At 41.4% G+C, this 22,083-nt stretch overlaps 1 protein-coding gene across 4 annotated transcripts in view; it reads right to left on the reverse strand.

Moving 5' to 3' along the window:
* SETD2 (SET domain containing 2, histone lysine methyltransferase) overlaps positions 1-22,083 on the reverse strand; it is a 95,357-nt gene that overhangs the window by 48,198 nt on the left and 25,076 nt on the right. For all 4 annotated transcript variants that reach the window (XM_040994366.1, XM_040994363.1, XM_040994364.1 and 1 more), the window contains 7 exons: positions 16,571-20,913; positions 13,152-13,283; positions 11,574-11,702; positions 8,742-8,865; positions 7,397-7,474; positions 5,916-6,013; positions 756-882 (listed from right to left, as the gene is read on the reverse strand). In XM_040994366.1, the coding sequence (XP_040850300.1) occupies positions 756-882; positions 5,916-6,013; positions 7,397-7,474; positions 8,742-8,865; positions 11,574-11,702; positions 13,152-13,283; positions 16,571-20,868 (4,986 nt within the window). In that variant the 5' untranslated portion in view covers positions 20,869-20,913. The remainder of the gene's footprint in view (positions 1-755; positions 883-5,915; positions 6,014-7,396; positions 7,475-8,741; positions 8,866-11,573; positions 11,703-13,151; positions 13,284-16,570; positions 20,914-22,083) is intronic.

Below are 22,083 nucleotides of genomic sequence, written 5' to 3' on the forward strand. Positions count from 1 at the left end.
GAGAATTCCCAATCATACAGACAAGCCAGTAATAAAACATAAATACACATCAAACTTAAGTGAGCCAAACAGAAAGACAGGTATTACTTCATTTGTACATGATTTTTAGAAGCTGTGGGAAACTCTAAACCTTCCCAAAGTTCATGGCAGGGGCCAGTGCCATGGCTCAATATGTTAATCCACCTTCAAGCACCAGCATCCCACATGGGCACCACTTTGTGTCCCACCTGTTCCACTTCCCATCCAGCACCCTGCTTGTGGCCTGGGAAAGCAATAGACTATGACTCTAATCTTCAGAACCCTGTACCCACATTGCAGACACAAAAAGAGGATCCAGGATTTGTATCAACTCAGCTGTGGCTGTTGCAACCACTTGGAGAGTAAACCAGTACACGGAAGCTCTCTGTCTCTCCTTCTCTCTGAATAGCTGCTTTTTTTTTTTTCAAAAAAAGGAAAGAAAAAAGAACAGGAACAGGATAAGGAACAGGAACGGGATGGGAAAAGGAAAAAGAAAAAAAAAAAAGTTCATGCAAAGTCAAATTAAAAAAAAAAAGTTGAATTAAAAGCCCAGGTGTTTAAGAATACCTGAAGTTCTCAGTACCAAATTCTAATCTTCATAAAACTGAAATAAAAATAACTAAACCCTTTAATTAGTATTACACAATCTGATTTTTTTTTTCAAACTTTAATCAGAAAAGCTGCTTCGCTTCTTATAATTCTTACTGTGCAAGTAGAAAAAAGGATGGAATACATACTGAATCCTTCTTACGTGATCGTTCCTTCTTCATTTTTCCTCCCGCTGCTCGAATACTGACTCTGTTTTCTCCTCCCAAGTAACCCCGGCAATTGGCCGACCCACAGAAACATTTCTGAGCTTCTTTCCTGTTCAAAAAGCATCGGAAATAAGTCAGTTAAGGGAACATAAATCATACAAACAAGCTGATAATATAGCAATTGCACAGGAGAGAAGTCAACCAGACTTGATTTAAAAAAAAAAACTGAAAACACATTAAATTCATCATTTAAAAAAACTCAACAACTCTGCTAACCTACTGGGGACTCACTCTGTTGCACCAGTGAAGGGGTATGGGACATGCATACTCCCACTGAAGGGCCTGGTACTGAGTCCCAACTTGGCCTCTATTAGCTTCCTGCCAGCATCCATCCTGGGAGACAGCAGGTGATGACTGAAATACTGTGGCCCTGTCCCCAGCAGGGAGACTCGGAGGTCCAGGCTCAGATTCAGCTGCTCCAGCTGGTTTGGGCATTTGGGGAGTAAAGCAGTTAAAAGATATTTCTCTTTCAGTCTTTCAAATAGAAATGAAGCTAAAATAAAAAACAAAAAGACGCTCCTTGGGAAATCTGTATCTCAAATCAGAGTGCCTGCATTTAAGTTCCAGCTCCACTCGCAATTCGGACTTCCTGCTAATGCACAGCCTGGCAGTTTTTTTAAACATTTATTTTTTAAAATATTTTTCAAAATATTTTATCTATAAATATTTAATATATTTTATATTACATAATTTTAAAATATATTTTTTATTTTAAATATTTATATTTTTATCCTTTATTTTTAAAGATTTATTTTATTTTTATGGTAAAGCCAGTTACATAGAGAGGAGCAGAGACGGACAGGAAGATCTTGCATCCGATGATTCACTCCCCAAGCGGCCACAACAACCAGAACTACACAGATCCAAAGCCAGGAACCTGGAGCCTCTTACAGGTCTCTCAACCAGGTGCAGGGTCCAAAGGCCTCAGGCCATCCTCAACTGCTTTCCCAGGTCACAAGCAGAAAACTGGATGGGAAGTGGGGTCACCAGGATTAGAACCAGCTTACATATGGGATCCTGGCGCACTCAAGGCAAAGACTTTAGCCACTAAGCTACCACATGGGGTCCATAATTTTTTAAGTTATTATATAAAGATGAGCTACTGTAAAATATGCACCAATAAATAAAAAACAATGGGAGACAGGTAAAGAATACAGACCTGGGGACAGTTAATTCACCACATGGGATGGCAACATTACTTATCAATTATTGGACTCAATATCAATACCCCATGTGGAAGACAGGAACTCAATTACTTGAGCCATCACCATTTCCTCCAGAGTCTACAAAGGTGGGAAGTTGGAATCAGGGACCAGAGCTGGGACCACATGGCAAGTACTTGGATGAGGAACACAAGTATCATAACAGCTAGGCTAAGTGTATACTTGTAATATTGATTTCTTAAAAATGCTCCTTATGAAGGCATATGCTGTCATCTAGAATCTAAGGCAGCTACCTGAGGTACCAGGATCTCATTTGGGCACTGGTTCAAATTTTGCCCACTCCACTTCTGATCCAGTTTCCTACAAATGCTGCAGCAGAAGATGGCATCCACATAAGAAGTTCCAGGATTCAGCCTGGCCCAGCCCTGGGTGCTGTGTCATTTGGGAATGAATCAGCTGATAGAAGATTGCTCTTCCCCTATTTTTCTCCTTCCCTTTTTGTTTTTAAAGATTTATTTTATTTTTATTGGAAAGGCGGATATACAGAGAGGAGAGACAGAGAGGAAGATCTTCCATCCGATGATTCACTCCCCAAGTGAGCGCAACTGGCCGATGCTATGCCGATCCAAAGCCAGGAGCCTCTTCCGGGTCTCCCACGCGGGTGCAGGGTCCCAAACCCTTGGGCCGTCCTCGACTGCTTTCCCGGGCCACAGGCAGGGAGCTGGATGGGAAGCGGGGCTGCCGGGATTAGAACCAGCACCCATATGGGATCCCGGGCATGCAAGGCGAGGATCTTAACCACTTGCGCCATCGTGCCGGGTCCTCTCCTTCCCTTTTAAAAGGAGGCACACACTAGTGTGTGTGTATATATACTTTTTTTTTTTAAAGATTTATTTTTATTATTTTTTCATTGGAAAGGTGGATATACAGAGATGAGAGACAGAGAGGAAGATCTTCCGTCCGATGATTCACTCCCCAAGTGAGCGCAACGGGTCGATACTATGCCGATCTGAAGCCAGGAGCCTCTTCCGGGTCTCCCACACGGGCGCAGGGTCCCAAAGCTTTGGGCCGTCCTCGACTGCTTTCCCAGGCCACAGGCAGGGAGCTGGAAGGGAAGCGGGGCTGCCGGGATTAGAACCGGCTCCCATATGGGATCCCGGGCGTGCAAGGTGAGGACCTTTAACCACTTGTGCCACCGCGCCGGGCCCAATATACTTTTTTTTTTTAATATTTATTTTTATTGGCAAGGGAGATTTACAGAGGACAGCCAAAAAGATCTACCCTCTGTTGGTTCACTCCCCAAGTGGCCATAACAACCGGAGCTGAACTGATCAGAAGCCAGGAGCAAGGAGCTTCCTCCAAGTCTCCCACATGGGTGCAGTGTCCTAAGGCTTTGGGCCGTCCTCGACTGCTTTCCCAGGTCACAAGCACGGAGCTAGATGGGAAGCAGAGCAGCTGAAACATGAACCAGCGCCCATATGGAATCTCAGCGCATGCTAGGCAAGAATTTGGCCACAGAGCCATTGTGCTGGGCCCTAATTTACTTCTCAATGAAAGGCAGAGGGAGAAAGAATTCTCATTTGTCTGTTCACTAACCAAATACCTGCAACAGCCAGTATTAAGTTAGGCAGAAGCCGAGATCCCACATGGGTAGCAGAAATCCAACTACTTCATTCATCCAATAGCATACAAGCATATTATTATATGCTGCTGCTTACTGCACAAATTAGCAGGAAATCTAGAACTTCCTCTCATCAACTGTTAGGGTTAACCTGAAGAATTCAGTTGTAAAAGATAGGTTAAATGCTTGATGTTTTTCCTTCATTTTAAAACAAACTTTCACATCATGAGTGGATTAGCTTCCATTATGCTTAAGAGTTTTATTTCTTTTAAAAGATCATTAAATCTCAGCGATTCTCAATAATGCATTTAAAATCTCTTACATTGTGCACAGTGCCATAGCCTAGTGGCTGAAGTCCTTGGCTGTATGCAGAAGGATTCGATATGGACACTGGTTCTAATCCCGGCAACCCCACTTCCCATCCAGCTCCCTTTTTGTGGCCTGGGAAAGAAGTGGAGGACAGCCCAAAATATTGGGACCCTGCACCTGTGTGGGATACCCAGAAGAGGCTCTGGGCTCCTGGCTTTGAATCAGCACAGCTCTGGCTCTTGAGGTCACTTGGGTAGTGAATCATCAGACAGAGGATGATCTTCTCTGTCTCTTCTCTTTGTATATCTGATTTTCTAATAAATCTTTAAAATAAAACATGATCTCTTATGTTACTATACATCTATATATATATATATTTTTAATGTTTTTCATCAACCCGAGACAGAGACAAATTGACAAAGATTCCCTCTTCACTAGTTTACCCACCAGAATGCATGCAATAGCCATACCCTGGCAAGGCCAGAGCCATGAGTCCAGAAATTCACATAGCTCTCCCAGATGAGAGGTAGGGGCCCAAGCAATTGCGCCATCATCCACTGCCTCCTGCATTAACAGGAAGCCCAATTATAGGTCGAGATGCTGGAATCCAAATCAGCACTCTAATGTGTGCAGGCATCCCAACTGGTTTAATCCATTGAGCAAAAATGTTTACCACTCCATATTATCTTGATTGACTCATAAGTGGCATCAAAATTTTCTCTATTTTAGGTAGTAAAAGTGTTATTTGCTATTGCACCAGTTACTAATTTGGGTACACTAGGTAACAAATTATTTCTAGTTGTATGCTGTAATTAAGGTTAGTTAAAATTTGATACTTGTTAAAGCTAAATAAATGATACACAGGAGTTTACTGCAGGATTTCTTCACATACACACACAGGGACGGCAATTCCAAAACAGGGCATGAGGTGGGGTGTGTGTGTGTGTGTGTGTGTATGTATACCCTTTTAAAAAAAACTATTTGAAAGGCAGTATTTGGAGAGGGAGAGACAGAGATCTTCCTTCTGCTGGTACACTCTCCAAAGAGAGCCAAGAACCCTGAGTTTATTTCAGATAGCCTATGTGAGTGAAGGGACTCAAGCACTTGGGCCATTTTCACTGCTTTCCCAGTTGCACTTGAAGGGAGCTGGATCAGAAGTGGAGCAGCAAAAACTTCAACTAGTAGACCCGGCAGCGTGGCCTAGCAGCTAAAGTCCTCGCCTTGAACAGGCCGGGATTCCATATAGGCGCCAGTTCTAATTCCGGCAGCTTCACTTCCCATCCAGCTTCTTGTTTGTGGCCTGGGAAAGCATTCGAGGATGGTCCAAAGCTTTGGGACCCTGCACCCCCGTGGGAGACCTGGAGGAAGTTCCTGGCTTCTGGCTTCAGACAGGCACAGCACTGGCCATTGCAATCACTTAGGGAGTGAATCATCAACGGAAGATCTTCCCCTCTGACTCTCCTCCTCTCTGTATATCTGACTTTGCAATAAAAATAAATAAATCTTAAAAAAAAATTACACTGAACACATGATTATATAAACAAGCACAAGAAATTCAGAGAAAAATTACACTGTTCTTGCACAACAGTCTTTAATGGCCAGAAGCATTATACAATAAGAAAAAAACTACAAAACCAAACAGTAAAATTTGGGCATAGAGATTGAGACGCATGACTTATTAGAATATCCGGTTTTGTTCCTACTTGTTTCCAGCTAATGTAGACCATGGGGGTGGCAGGTGTCTTTTTAAACAGCTTAGTCCCCAATATCCATGTGAAAGAATTGAGTTAAATTCCTGGCTCCAACCCTGGCTGTGTGGATATTAGGGGAATGAATTAGCAGTCAGGACATCTCTGTGGCTTTATCTTTCACATACAGTTTCTTTTTTAAAAAGTTGATAATAAACTAAGTTATTCACATTATGCATTTATTTATGAACAGTTTACTTGCACATTAGCAGCATGAAAATAGAGTGGAAAAAGTGCTCACCCGTATCTTTGAAATTGATAGTCGAATGTTAACTCTGAGCCTGAAGGAACCAGTTTGGTGGTAAAAAATCCAACCCTCAGTTGTCCATTCACAGTCCACTGAGATGTTATTTGGAAAAAAAAAAGAAAGAAAGAAAGAAAGAAAAGCCATTAACAACTGTTTAATCTGATTGCATAAACATCACTAACATCTTTCCTTAATTACAAACATGGCTCCTTAGGCAAAAAAAAAGGTTTTTATAAGGAGCAAATGGTATTCTCTAAATAAACTAACATATTTAAGTGTTGCTCTTATTTAATGGACTACCAGATTGACTGTTACTTGTCTCTAGTAAAATTGCTGCTATTTAACATGTTTCTATGGAGTATCCACATACATGTACTGAACATACACATACAGGGGATACTTAATAAGGAATGCTCGGTACACTGAGTGTCATCTGTATCCACTTTTATTAAAAGTGACCATATGCTAAGATAAAATGAGGCATAAAATACTGGAAAAAACACTGATGCTAAAAGTTTCATTTCATGAAGCAGTGGTCATCTGGCTGAGCACAGTGAAAGGGAATACGGGGAATTTCTTGTATTTCCACAGCATACATGCCAAAGGTTGTACAGCTCCACCTTAATGAATCTGCAAATTATTAACAAAAAATTCAAGCTTAGCGAATAATGGACTCCTAACAGTACACTGGGACTTTCACAACAAAATATGAGGCTACCAGCTGCAGTGGGCTCTCCTTTTTGATTATGCGGATTGGCTTTTAGAAGAGTCATGCAAAAAATCTATTAGTTCACAGACTAAAGAATAAAAATACCCAGAAGTACTACTTCAATATGAGAACAAATGAGTGGTACAAACAATGTGGGGAGCAGGTCAATAGCTCAGTGATGTAAGTTTTTGTGGAGAATGGATTGACAGATTCCTCAATCTAAAATAATAATTATATAACAGTTGTTGTGTCCCTTGCATTATCAAAACAATTAAATTTGGTACCTTGGTGAGATCTAATAAATAATCTGAAAATGATGGTATACACTATACTTCAATCAAAATTAAAATTTACTTTTAGTTTTGACATCTCTTGAAATAGTATCCCAGATAATTATTGCTAGAGGTGACTAAATGCAACCTGAGTTCTCAGACTCCAGACCAGATAATGGTAGCTGTCAAAACTCAAGTCAAGTCTTTGGTGACAGTTAGTAGCACTCTGTTGATTTGGTAATTACATTATGACTGTACAATGTTAACAGTTTGGGCTAGCTGTGTGAAGGGTGGGACTCAGGTACACACTCCGCACTATTTCTGCAATACTGTACTTCTATAAATCAAAATTTATTTACAATTTTTAATAAATTAAAAAATTATAAAGAATGAAACTCTTAAGAACCAAAAACCACTGATTTGACACATAAAATTCATGGTCAGAACCACAATCTTGAACAAATATCCTAAAGTATAAATTCATCACAACTTACTTTTTGGGTTTCGCAGTTTGGTTCACAACTGTGATTCATAAAACGAGAGCAATTTCCTTTCTGAGTGGCATCTATAATCTGGAGAAATAAGATAATTTGAAGAGTTCATAACAAATGAGACCTTAAAATGCTTGTGCATTTTAACTAGGCAAGAAGACAAATTTAAGACATATGGTTTGCACATGCCTCTCATGTTAGAGAACTGTCTCACAATATTTCACATATTAAAATGACAAACACCTAAACTGCTTCTTCTAGAAGATCTAACAATAAATATCTGTGTACTGGCAAAATTATCTCAGAATCTGTCACATGTCATTCCCATTTACTTTTAGCTCTTTTATCATATATCTTATTTCAATCTCATTTCTGGTGCACAAAATTTTAAGTTTAAAAATGCATTATGCCACATTGCTGTAACTCTAAAATCTGACTTTATATATGAATCCCTGAAGAGTTTGTTAAAACTTGCTAGGCAACGCCCCAGAATTAGAACAGTTAGGATAAGAGGGTAAGTCCCTAAATTTTGTAGTTCCACATAGAACATAGAGGCTAATATGAGAATTTTTTTTAAAGATTTATTTTTTTATTTTTATTACAAAGTCAGATATACAGAGAGGAGGAGAGACAGAGAGGAAGTGGAGCTGCAGGGATTACAACCGGCGCCCATATGGGATCCTGGCACATTCGAGGCGAGGACCTTAGCCACTAGGCCACGCCACTGGGCCCTAATATGAGAATTTACTTGCCTTCTATTAAGGTACTAATTAAAGACTCTCATAAAAAAGCAAAAAGTTACTCTTCTCACTCCACCCAAAAAAATCTTTTAAAAATGGAGCTTCTGGGCCCAGCACAGTGGCCTAGCAGATGAAGTCTCCGTTTTGAACGCGCTGGGATCCCATATGGACACTGGTTCTAATCCCAGCAGCTCCACTTCCCATCCAGCTCCCTGCTTGTGGCCTGGGAAAGCAGTCAAGGCTGGCCCAAAGCTTTGGGACCCTGCACCCACGTGGGAGACCCAGAAGAGCTCCTGGTTCCTGGCTTCGGATCGGCGCAGCACTGCCTGTTGCGGTCACTTGGGTAGTAAATCATCGGATGGAGGATCTTCCTCTCTGTCTCTCCTCCTCTCTGTATATCTGACTTTGCAATAAAAATAAATCTTAAAAAAATAATAATAATAATAAACAAAAATGGTACTTCATATCCCATCCTTTTAGTAAACAAACTATTCTATGTGGTCCTTCATTTCATCCCTTAATATTCGAAGTACAGCTATTATCAGCAATCCTTTCAAATCCAATCATTTCCAAAGCTGTTTCAAAACAAACATATCTATGCTATCTACCTCATCATTCTTCAGAGCCATGAAATAGTAATGAATGTTTTTATTTCGTGCATACTCCTTCACCCGAGCTTTGAACTCTTTATGATCAAGGACTTCTCCACAATATTCCAGCACAAAGGTGTTCCTGAAAAACAAACAAAAGACAGCAATATGTAAAGTGCCTAAGTTTGGCAATACACAAAAATTAATCTATATAAAGTAACTAGCATCTAAGCAAGGTAATTTTTCCCTTTCCTAATATTTCTAAAGGTTGTTCCTAAGTTTTTACCCCGATTGGGCTACCAGTGCCTTGCATAGGGGCTGTGGATTGCCCAGGAAGGAGGGTTTGGGAATGCGTAGGATCAGGGACCTCTGAGGGAGTACTTTACAGGTATGGAATGACTTTTGTGGGATTCCATAGGCCAGGCTGCTGCACTAGCAGGTAAACGATGGGGTTGAGACAGGGCAGTTTCGATGGGGGAGGCTGGAGGGCATGTCTAGGTAAGACCAATACACCAGTCACTTGACAGCACACGAAAAAGATAAGGTTGGAGGGTTTGATTGGCAGAGATAGGGCACAGTATCTGCTACTCAGAATAGGAGCAGAGTGGGCGGCACAGGGCTGGATTATGACATCAATCAACACATAAAAGAACTGGGTCTGAGAGCTGATTCTGTAGGGGATTTGTGGGCTCACCCCTGTGAGACTGCAGTACTCACTGGTTTGTGCGAGAGCCGAGAATGGTGATGGGCTGAGACAGGTACAACCACAGAACTAACCAACACGCAAGAACTAGGGTTGGATACAGGCTGGTCTGGCCTAGGCTGGAACACCTACCAGCACACACAAAGGCCACGACTTGGGGGTAAATAACGCTGGGGCAGGGCTCTAGCACCTGTGAGATTCAGGTCTAGGAGCGAGCCTAGTGGGGGAACTTAGGAAACTCCCCTGCTAGGCTACAGCTCCCGCTGGTGAGCATAAGAACCAGGTCTGAAGGTAGGCTATGCCAGGCTAGGCTAGTGCACCTGCTGGTTCACATGAAAGCCACAGATAGAGGCAAGATGGGCCAAGATAGGCTGTAGCACCTAGAGGCTAGAGTTGGGACTTCAGGTGGGCCAGGCCAGGCCAGGCTGTAGCATCTGATGTTAAGTGCCGAGATCTGTGGAGGTAGGTCACACCAGGCTGTGTCAAATCCCTTGCCAGGCTGCAGATGCCACCAGTAAGCACAATTACCAGGAGCAAATCAGACTGAACATGGCTATAGCATGCCTCAGCATGCGTGTAGGTGGGTCTGGGGAGTATGCAAGACTGGGCTAGACGCCAGCACCTGCTGTTGCTTATAAGAGCCAGAGTTACAGATATCATCCATTCACTGGCTGATTGCCCAAATAACAGCCAGGGCTAGGTCATGCCTAAGCCAGGAGTTAGGACTCAATCTGTACCTGCAACGTGGATGAGCAGGATCCCAACTATATGCTGGGCCTGGCGCAGTAGCCTAGCGGCTAAAGTCCTCGCCTTGAACATGCCAGGATCCCATATGGGCACCGGTTCTAATCCTAGCAACCCCATTATCCATCCAGCTCCCTGCTTGTGGCCTGGGAAAGCAGTCAAGGACGGCCCAATGCTTTGGGATCCTGAACCCACATGGGAGACTCAGAAAAGGCTCCAGGCTCCTGACTTCAGATCAGCACAGCTCTGGCCACTGCGGCCGCTTGGAGAGTGAATCAACGATGGAAGATCTTCCTCTCTGTCTCTCCTCCTCTATATATATCTCACTTTACAATAAAATTAAAATAAATCTTAAAAAAAGGTATCACATGGTATCCCAGGGTGCAGGAATATGGAAATAAACAGTAGAAATTCAAACCAAGGTACTCTGATATAGCATACAAACATTCCAAGCAGTATATAACCACTGTGCCAAATGCCCAGCTGTAGAATTCGTAATTTTAGAAATACACTGGGTTATCTTGGCAGAAATTGAATCCTATGACATCAGCAAAATTAGAAGGAAACTTAGAAGGTCAGCATTGTAGCACAACCTGTCAAGCCATTGCCTATAGAACTGTATGCCACATGGGTGCCAGTTCAAGTCCTAGTTGCTCCACTTCTGATTCAGCTTCCTACTAACTGCATGGGAAAGCAGCATAGAATGGCCCAATTGCTTGCTTGGGCCCCTACACCCATGTGGGAGAGCAGGAAGAGGATCCTGGCTCATAATTTCTGCCTGGCCTACCCTGTGCCATTATGGCCATTTGGGAAGAGAACAAGTAGATAAAGGATTTGTCTCTGTAACTTTGCCTTTCAAGTAAATTAAAAACAAAACAAAAAACAAAAAGAAACTCAGCCAATTATTCACTTCAATATTATAAATCATATAATAATGGAATATAGGACACAATCAAATAATCCTGTGAGACGCATTTCACAACACATATTAAATTTTAAAGTGAAAGTCACTCAGCTTTCACTAATAATGTTTAAATTTGCAGCAGAGTTACAGGCTCCTGGATTCAGTCTGGCCAGCCATACCCGTTCTGGCCATTTGGGGAGTGAACCATTAAGTAGTAAATTTCTCTCCTTCTCTATCTGATTCTTCCTTTCAATTAACTGCAATAATTTTTAAAAATACTACTCTTGCATATTTAAAGAAGGGTTGTGCTCTTTTTAATCTCCTAAAACTGTTTAAAAGTTTTGTTTATAAATCGGCTACCAAGCAGTCACTCTGTACAACAATCACCACTAAACCTCAGAATATTGGAGAAATTATTTTGCAACAAAATACTTAACACCACAAAAAATAAATTCAACAACACAAAAAATAAGTAAAAGATGATTAAAGTATAACTTACGAAGGAAGATCTTTGGCAGCTCTCAAGCCCCAGCCTTTCTTCTCTGTAAGTATAACCTCCACATCTGCATGCTGTTTCCTCTGGAACCGTCTATTGGAACAATAATCCCCATTTGGACAACGAGAAGAACTGACATGAGAAATGGGTGAAAATTAGTAATAATAGCAACAGAAGCATAACATCTTCACTAGACTATATTATGTAAATGTATTATCTTTTTGTCATAAACACCATATTTGAGAGGTTAATCCCAAATGAGACTTTCTCAATAATTATTTCTGTAGTAAAGGAATACCTTGTAGCTTAGTGTCAACACTGCCACCTAATAGAGAATACTAACAATATCACCCTGTCATTCAGTTCTCACTATTAGTAGGGTTTCTATCATGCAATTTCAGGTTAAATGTTATATTTACGGTACATGGATAATTCTGCAGAATTAGCATAGTTTCTATCAGTGCTCCTTCCTTACATTCCACCCCAATCACCATTAATTTGTTCTTTTCAATGAAAATAATTACTATAACCAACTACATTTGAGAAACCAGTCATCAAACATATAAACAAATAAGAATTCAGAGTAAATGCATCATAAAAATTATCAATCATTTCTAAAACATTATTATTAATTGTTAAACACTGAAAGAGCAAAAAGGATTGAATACATAGAAGATTTTAATAAGTCAGCATCATGATATAGTAAGTTTCTGTAACACCTGTATCTCCTTTGGGTGACATTTCATGCTCCAGCCCCTACTATTGGCCTAAGAAAAGCAGAGGAAGACAGCCAAAGTATATGGGATGCTGTCATCCATGTTGTTATGGCATCTGGGGGAGACCAGAGGATAGAAAGCCTCTCCATCTCTCCCACTCGGTAAGTCATGGTGGTATTTTCAGGCTAGTCCACCACCTGCAATGCAGGCAGCCCACATGGGCACCGATTCAAATCCTGGATGTTTCCAACCAGCTCTCAGCTGGTGGCCTGAGAAAGCAGGAAGATCCGAAAGAACCTTCCCCTCTTCAGATCAGCTCAGTTTTGGCCATTGTGGTCATTTGGAGAGTGAACCATTGGATGGAAAATTATTGTTTTTTCTCCCTCTATATTTTCTATTCTCTCTGTAATTCTGCTTTTCAAATAAACTAAAAAAAGAAAAAGAAAAAGACTTCTAGGAAAGATTACGAACAATGGGACTGAGGTTTAAGAGAACAAGATTTACAACTCTGAAATGGTGAAGTTTTACCTCATTTTATAATGAAATGCAGTCACCAACATTTTGCCTCTCAGAATTCAAAACATTGCAAAAGATAAAAAAATGATTGAATGTGATTTTATTATCATTAGTAACAGGAGCACTTTATAGAACACTTTAAATATGTCAACTACTATAACACATAATTCAAGGGAAATTTATCTCCTTATAATGTCTGTTTTCTATTATACACTAACGATTTACTGCTTACAAATTATTCAACTATAGGTAGGAAAAGTCAAATTTTACTCTTTAGTAATAATTATTTTTAATACTTAGAGACATTCATACAAGACTGAGTGAAACCGGAGCATTCAAATACACTTACCACTCAATCATGAGGAGACGATTAAGACAATCTTCCCCACACGCTACTTCACCTTGGGCTCTTTCATCCTTGGAAAGTGGTGTGCATTCACATTGCATTCGCTTAATATCCCGATGAGACTTATTCTTCTTTCTATTGGAACAAGTTTAATAAAAACTGGTTAGATAATTCTACTGGTGATAATACTTAACATAATGAAAGAAAATGTGACAGATGCCATTAGTTTGACATCTAATAATTTCTAAAACGTCAACTGTCCAATGGGGCTGGCATGGTGCCATACAGGTTGATCCTCCTACAGGTGCTAGCATCCTATCAGAGTGCTGGGTGGTGTACTGGTAGCTCTACTTCCCATCCAACTCCCTGCTTAAGGCTTGGGTCCCAGCATCTGTCCCAGAGGGAGCTCCCGGCTTCAGACCAGTGAAGCTCTAGCTGCTATGGCCATTTCAGGAGTGAACCAGTAGATGGAAGACTCCTCTGTCTTGTTCTTTTGCTATAAAATCTGCCTTTCAGATTTTAGTTTTGATTTTAAAATAAATTTTTTCCTATCGTCAACCATTCAAAAGGAAGAAAATATCTATCAGCAGCAGCTATAGAGCTGAAAGCTTTAAGAATTGTTTCAAAAGACAGTGACAACTTTACCCTTGGCAGATGGGAGAATGGAGCAGAAGATGGGCAAAGTGTCATATCAGATTTTAGTGCTTGTTTCCTAGTACAAGTCAGCTAAACTCTGAATTCTGATCAATCTCAAGTGCTGAGTTTATACCAAGCACAAAAGTAAACAGGAAAATTCCATCTAACTGGTTAATTAAAGAACTAATGAATGAGCAAATAATACTTGAGACATAAGGTTGAAAACTTTTGAGACTAAAAACTTTTAGGAACTTCAATAACATCATGTTAATATAAACTTTTTTTTTTTAATTTTTTTTAATTGGAAAGGCGGATATACAGAGAGGAGGAGAGACAGAGAGGAAGATCTTCCATCGGATGATCCACTCCCCAAGTGAGCGCAACGGCCGATACTATGCCGATCCGAAGCCAGGAGACTCTTCCGGGTCTCCAACACGGGTGCAGGGTCCCAAAGCCTTGGGCCGTCCTCGACTGCCTTCCCGGGCCACAGGCAGGGAGCTGGAAGGGAAGCGGGGCTGCCGGGATTAGAACCGGCACCCATATGGGATCCCGGGCGTGCAAGGCTAGGACCTTAACCACTTGTGCCACCGCACCGGGCCCATTAATATAAACATTTTAAAAAGGAAAATATACGACTAAATGCTATACGATTTTCATTTCTTTTTTTTTTTTTTTTTTCAAGAGGCAAGGACAAACAGATGCTTTAAATGAAGAACTTTCGAAAAAGATTTATTTTGGGCCTGGTGCAATGACTCAGTGGCTAAATCCCTGCCTCACAAGTGCCAGGATCCCATTTGGGCACCTGTCCATCTCCAGGCTGCTCCACTTCCCATTATCTGATTTTATTTCTATTGGAAAGGTAGATTTATAGAGAAGGAGACAAAGATCATCCTTCTGCTAGTTCACTCCACATGTGGCAGCAACAGCCAGAGCTGAGATCAGCCGAAGCCACAAGGTCTCTTCGAGGTCTCCCATGCTGGTGCAAGGTCCCAAGGCTTTGGGCCATCCTCTATTGCTTTCCCAGCCATCCAGTAGCTGGATGGGAAGTAGAGTGGTCCGGATAGGAACTGGTGCCCATATGGGATCCCAGTATGTGCAAGGTAAGGATTTAGCCACTGGGCCATTGCACTGGGCCCCCTTAATCTAATTGTTATCTGCTTTAATCTTCAACACATCCCAGTTTAGCATGAAACAATATTATAATAGTTTCAGTTTAGCTGAAAACAATGATTACAAGGATCTTTAGCTTAAAAAATGAGAAAAGACAAAGTGTCATTTACAAGTACTTAAAAAGCTATAATTTTGAAAAGCAGTTTATTTTTTGCTCTAAACAATCAAATTAGGATTAATGGGCAGGTAAGCCTATTTTTTCATTAGTTACCTCAAGACAAAGTTTTCATTATGCTCATATTTCACAATGTTCTTCTTGGTGGCACCCAAATGTTTAACATAGAATAGGTCCTTACAGTTACTGAATATAGGTAGGAATTTAGCCTGGTACTTAAGTCACTGATCAGGATGCTCACCCCCCAACAGCAGGGTGTCTGGGTTCAACACCCAAATGGAAGACCCAGAGGAAGCTCCTGGATCTAGATAAGCTCTGGCCATTGTGGCCATTTGGGAACTGAATTAGCAGATGGAAAATCTCTCTTTTCTCTGCAAATCTGCCTTTCCAATAAATAAACCTTTACTGGCAGTGTGACAGGGTTGGGGAGTCAGAGCAAAGAGAAATCTTCTACATACTGTTTTATCCCCAAATGCCCACAACAGCCAAGAAGTCAGGACCCAAGAACTCAATCCGAGTCTCCAACATGGCAGCAAGCATTCAAGCACTTGAGTCTTTATGTGCAGCTTCCCAGACACACTAACAGGGAGCTGGAAGAGAAGTGCCAGTTCTAGAACTGAAACTTCCATACAGGATGTGGCTATCCCTATCCCAAGTGGCAGCTTAACCTACAGGACCGCAATATCAGCGGATGGCAGGGATTTTAGCTTTTTAAAAGATTTAATTATTTTTATTTTCTTTTGGGTCTCCCATGTGGGTGCAAGCTCCACTTCCCATCCAGCTCCCTGATTGTAGCCTGGGAAAGCAGTCGAGGATGGCCCAAAGCCTTGGGACCCTGCACCCGCGTGGGAGACCTGGAAGAGCTCCTGGTTTCAGATCAGCTCAGCTCTGGCTGTTTCGGGAACTTGGGGAGTGAATCATCCGACAAGGGATATTTCTGTCTCTCCTCTTCTCTATATCTATCTGACTTTGCAATAAAAATAAATTGTTCAAGAAAAAAAAATTAGAGGCAAGCACTATGGCACAGCAGGTAAACCTGCCATCTGTGACGCCTGTATCCCATGTGGATGATGGCTCAAGTTACAGCTGCTCTACTTCCAAGCTAGCTCTGTGCTAATATGCCTGAGAAAGCAGCCAAAGATGGCCCAACTGCTTGGGGTCCTGCACCCACATGGGAGACCCAGAAGATTCTGGTTCCTGGCTTTGGTCTGGCCATTGCAGCCACTTTGAGAGTGACTCAAAGGATGGAATATTTCTGTCTCTCCCTTTCTTGTTGTAATTCTGCCTTTCAAATAATGAAAATTAGACATCTTTTTTGATTAGGGATCAAAACTGGGGAGGGGGTAAATTTATACTACCAAGTCCAAATCAAAAATGTAAATTTTTAAACTGACATTTTATCACAAGCATTTCAAGTGGTTAATTTCCTATAAGATGGGCTGTTTAAAAGCTACCTTTAACAACAAAAACGTTAAAATTTGTCACACAAAATTAGGCTTACCTTTCTGTTAAATAAACATTTTCTTCAATCAGATCAAAGTAACAAGGCATCTTCCCTTGCTTAGCATATTCCTTCCAACGTTGTGGGTCTCTGAAGTCATCCATGACACAGGAAGGCCCAATCAGTTCTGAGCCTGGAGGCACTAATGTCTCACCCTGCTCTACTTCGACTCTAACTTTCTTTCTATCCTGAAGATCACCATCACTCTCAGAATCACTCTCCAATTCCTGCCTTCTTTTTTTAGGAGGTCCTCTATCTTTGATATCATTTTTTTCCAAGCTTTTTGGAAAGTCTTTTTTTTCATTCACAGGTAAGGAGTCCTTAATGGAATTGCTGCTTATTTCAGGTGCTTGCACTGATCCCTTATCCTTTTGATGGGACAGAAGAAATTTATTGGATTGGCTCGAAAAGTGGGATGCACTCCGTGGATCCCAAATTTCTTCTTCTTCACGGTCATCTGTTAGGGAATCTGGTACTTGCCCTTGAATTCGATCATACACAACACCTGTTCCAGGAGGTCTGCCTGCTGACCTTGGATCCCAGTAGCCATTGCCTTGCCAGTAATTACATGTACCACCATATTGTTCTGCAGTTAGCTGATACTTGTGCCCACTGCAGGCGCCATAGCTGCTGTCAGGTTGCTGATACGTGCTAGTGGGCTTTTCTTGCTGAGAGATGTCCCACCCTAAGCTTTGGAGCTCTTCTGATGAGTGCAAGCCATCTGCTTGAGAAAGCTCACAAGAGGAAGAATAACTCAATTCCATTCTTCCCAGTCTGCTCTCTGGCCTGTTAGTGAAAATGGTCTGTTGCCGAGACTTAATTGGGCCATCTTCAAAGTCATCAGAAGAATAAACTGGGAGCTCTTCTTGCTGCCTAGAAGATATTTTGGTTCTTACAGTTTCTTCTGAATTTGGGTGACCAAGAACATCAGATTTTACATCTGTATGACTTGTACTATCAACCCCATCACTCTGAGAATGAGCAGTTTCAGGTAGATAGTTATCCACTTGCTTCCTGCTGGACTGTGCAAAAGAAATTTCTGCATTCTTCTCTGTTCCTTTGTGAAGGTAGAACTTATCAGTTGGAAGACAGGCTTTATTTGTCACATTCTCAAATTTTTCCTCATATGAATGTCTTCTTGGCTCCAATCTCTCATCTTCCCAGTGGTCTGAATAGTGTCTGTAACTTTGACTGCTCCGAGAAGAACAAGGACTTGTTTCCTCCATGGGCAAAGTAGAGTTCTTTGGCACAACAACAACAGACTGGAGGCGGTTCCTTGGAATACTGCTATCATCAGAATCTGTGTCTTCTGAATCACTTTCATCACTTGAACTTTCAGAAGAACCAGAATATTCTTCATGGACTGTAGATACAATTTCTGGGGCGTGACCACTACTGTCACATTTTAAAATACAAGTTGCACTGTCAGTATCTTCTATGGCTAAATTCAAATTGCAAGAAGAAAACCCAACTTCTGAATCATCAGAAGTATGCATATATCCCCTTCCTCCTTCTTCATCTAAACAGTTTTCTGGTTTTCCTCTTCTATCAGGCAATACAGAATTCCCTTCTTCCTCAGTCTCTTGCAAACATCTCTCAGATAATTCATGATTATGCCTGTTTTCCCAGGAAGTAAATCCCTTTCCTGAATCAGGAAGGCCACTACCTACTTCTACTACTGCTTCTTTCCCTGCATGTTTGAAAACCTCTATGCTTCTTTTACTCTTCAGCACTGCATCCAGAACTGGAGATGTGCTCTCTCCACACTGTAAAAGGGTTACACTGTCCGCTTTTACTCCTGGTGAAAGATTCTGAAGAGTAGAAGCAACACCTGAACTCCCTACTGATTCACATAAATCATCAAAATGATTAACAGAAGCTGAACCAGTGCTCCCAATGTTTTGCTCACATTCTTCAACTGTAAAGTTTGAGTGCTGATCCGTCAGATTTCTATTATCACATGTAACTGGTTTTGACTCCAAATGCACATTCATAAAGCTATTTGACGAAATCTTCATAACTGAAGGTTCAACATTTCCAGCTTCTGAGTAACACAAAGAGTTGCTGTCATTTGTAGTACAGTATATATCTGAATCTTTGGTTTTGCAGCAAGAAACTCTCACTTCAACTGGCTCTTTCCCAGCTGTTTTAGAATAATCCAGAGTCATAACTGGCAAAGGTATGAGTTTATCATGGTGGGGTGACAACATAAGTTCAGTTTCCCTAAATGGGCTTTCTGACTTACTAAGCTCCATGGAAGTACCATCCAACCCTTTTTCTTTGTGTCTACTAATATTCTGAAATCCATTTGATGAAAGCATACATGTTTTGACCGAAGGGGATACCTCTGATCCAGTCACACTATCATGAGAAGTTATCAAAACAGCATTGCTTTTAGAAGTGCAAAATATTGCCAAGTCAGATTCTGCCCCAGGAGATCCATTTATATTCAATTCAGACGGACAAAAGCTTCTTAATTGATCATTCTTTTCTTCAGATAAAGAATCTAATTCCTTAATACTATCATGGCTATCATGAGCTTTAAGTTCAGACTTAAAAATAGGTGATTCACCTAGCTTTTTAAAAGTAGGTGAATCGTTTAATTGATTTGATGGCGATGGAGACCCAGTCCTTTCTCTTTCAGGAATTTTACTAGTTGTTCTTAATTCATTACCTTTGGAACAAGGAGACTGTAAACTAGAAGAATGAGACTGTTTGCTTTCCTCATTTAATTCTGCACAACAGAAAGAATTTTTTAATTTATCAGACTTGGGTACAGGCTTTGAACTGGCGGATTTATAACGGGAAGTACTATTATCGTGCTTAGAATAAGATGACCCTCTTCTGAACCCCAGTTCATTTGAGGGAGAACATCTTTTTATTGCTTCACTTTCTGAAGTCCTTTTGGATTCTCTTTCTAGTTTTGACGAATATTTTCCTCTTCTCTCCAACTCAAAATAAGAGGTCTCAGCTTTGCAGTCCCGATCAGACTTAGAATAGAATGACGATGTCCTCAGGTCTCTGTAAGAGGAAGAATGAGATGATGTACGCCTAGAGTATGCCTTCTTATACTCATCTTCAGAATCAGAACTCTCTCGGCCTCTGTTATCAGTATATGGTCGAGAATAGCGTGTCCTCTCTCGATATGGGGAACTCCTATGGTAGCGCCGATCAGAGTCGTAATAATGAGATCGTTCTGATCTGGAATAAGATAAGCTAGTTCTAGAGCCTCTGTCAGATCTAGAACGAGATCTGCTCCGTCTTCGCTCTCTTTCAGATCTACATCGGGAAGACATATACCGAGCATCTCTTTCAAGCTTTGAGCAGCTAAAATATTTATCATCTCTCTCTGTTTTAGATCGTGAAGATTTCCCTAAATCCTCGCTTTTTAAAGGTACTGAGTTCTTTTTAAAATCTCTCTCTTTTTCAATGCTTGCTGAAAATTTTAAATCATGTGATCTTTGACTTGAGGAAGTCTGTACAGAATCTTCATCAGATTCTGAACCAAAAAAGGTGCCTTCAAATTGTGAAGACTTCTTCTTAGAACCTGTTTTTCTAGAGCTCAGGCTAGTCTTAGCATTAGCTACAATTTCCTCTTCCTTCCCAATATGGGAATCTTCTCTGTGTGAAGGAGTATCTGCTTGCTCATTCAAATTGTGAGTTACACGTTCTTCTGAGCTATTAGATATAGCAGCCTGCCTTGTACCTGCTTCTGAAGCTTCTGTTACAACCGCAAGCGGTGGTTCTTTCAGAGCTTTGACTGCTGTATCGGCTGGTAACGATACTGGTGTCTGCAGCAAAGCCACTACTGGTGCTGGTGGAGACGGTGCTGTGGCCTGGGGAGGTGGTGGTGGCGGAGGGGGAGAAGATGGTGGTGAATCTAAGGTTGTTGACTCTGCTGTAACTGCTGGTAACTGCACTGTGGAGGAAGGCGGAGATCCTACTGCCGTAACACTACCCAACAGCGGCCTGGATGTTACGTGAAGCAGATGTTTCTTAAAATGAATTTTGCCCAATTCCACCCTTGATTTTGGTGGGGAAGAGTCTTCTGTGGTAGATAAGTTATCTCCAGTATCCATTTTACTTTTAGGAGCTGAGTCTACTTGAAGAGGTACAGCTGCAGAGCTGGGAGTATCATTTTGTTTTTCACTACCAAGTGCAGTGAGAAATCTATTCTGCAAAGTCTTCTTTGTAAGGCTGAAGCTGAAGGACACCTTTTGTCGTCCTTGCTCCTCCAAATTAACTTTAGTCTTGGTGCCTTTGGGCAAAAATCGACTAGATGCAATTCCTTTGAACATGGGTCCTTTGATGAATCCCGTTTTCTGTACATTTTCAATTTTTGCCTATAAATAAGCAAAACAACAATTATTACAATAAACAGTACTTACAAATTGTTAGATGCATCAAAGAAATGAAAACTCATTTAATTCCAAATAACAAAGTTCACCAAGGTACATTTAAAAAAACTATTAGGATTACAATTTTCATACATATTCAAATTATAAAGAATAGTGTAGGGCCTGGCACGGTAGCCTAGTGGCTAAAGTCCTTACCTTGAACACACCAGGATCCCATATGGGCACCAGTTCTAATTCTGGCAGCTCCACTTCCCATCTAGCTCCCTGCTTGCGGCCTGGGAAAGCAGTCGAGGACAGCCCAGGGCCCTGGGACTCTGTTTCCGCATGGGAGACCCAGAAGAGGCTCCTTGCTCCAGATCAGCTCAGCTCTAGCTGTTGCAACCGTTTGGGGAGTGAATCAACAGACAGAAGATCTTCCTCTCTGTCTTACCAAAAAAATCCACTCCCCACTTCAACATAACTCATATTTTTCCATTTTTATTTTCTTACTAAAGAACTTTGATCAGTTTTATAATTAATTCCAGGCAGCATTTCTTTTTTTTTTTTTTAAAGATTTATTTATTTTTATTGGAAAGGCGGATATACAGAGAGGAGAGACAGAGAGGAAGATCTTCCATCCAATGATTCACTCCCCAAGTGAGCGCAACGGCCGATGCTATGCCGATCTGAAGCCAGGAGCCTCTTCCGGGTCTCCCACACGGGTGCAGGGTCCCAAAGCCTTGGGCCGTCCTCGACTGCTTTCCCAGGCCACAAGCAGGGAGCTGGATGGAAAGTGGAGCTGCTGGGATTAGAACCGGCGCCCATATGGGATACCGGGCGTGCAAGGCGAGGACCTTAACCACTTGTGCCACCGCACCAGGCCCCCAGGCAGCATTTCTTAATAAGGCCTTTTAGGGCCCGGCGCGGTGGCGCAAGTGGTTAAAGGAAGAGGCTCCTGGCTTCGGATCGGCATAGTATCGACCGTTGCGCTCACTTGGGGAGTGAATCATCGGATGGAAGATCTTCCTCTCTGTCTCTCCTCTCTGTATATCCGCCTTTCCAATGAAAAAATAATAAAAATAAATCTTTAAAAAAAAAAAAATAATAAGGCCTTTTAAAAAACTGATATATTTAAAGAATGTATGGCTAAAGAACAACAGCTAATGTTTCTGTATT

This window comes from Ochotona curzoniae, unplaced genomic scaffold (genome assembly GCF_017591425.1).
Source record: "Ochotona curzoniae isolate NIBS_2020 unplaced genomic scaffold, NIBS_Ocur_1.0 contig_908, whole genome shotgun sequence".
Taxonomy (NCBI): Eukaryota; Metazoa; Chordata; class Mammalia; order Lagomorpha; family Ochotonidae; genus Ochotona; species Ochotona curzoniae.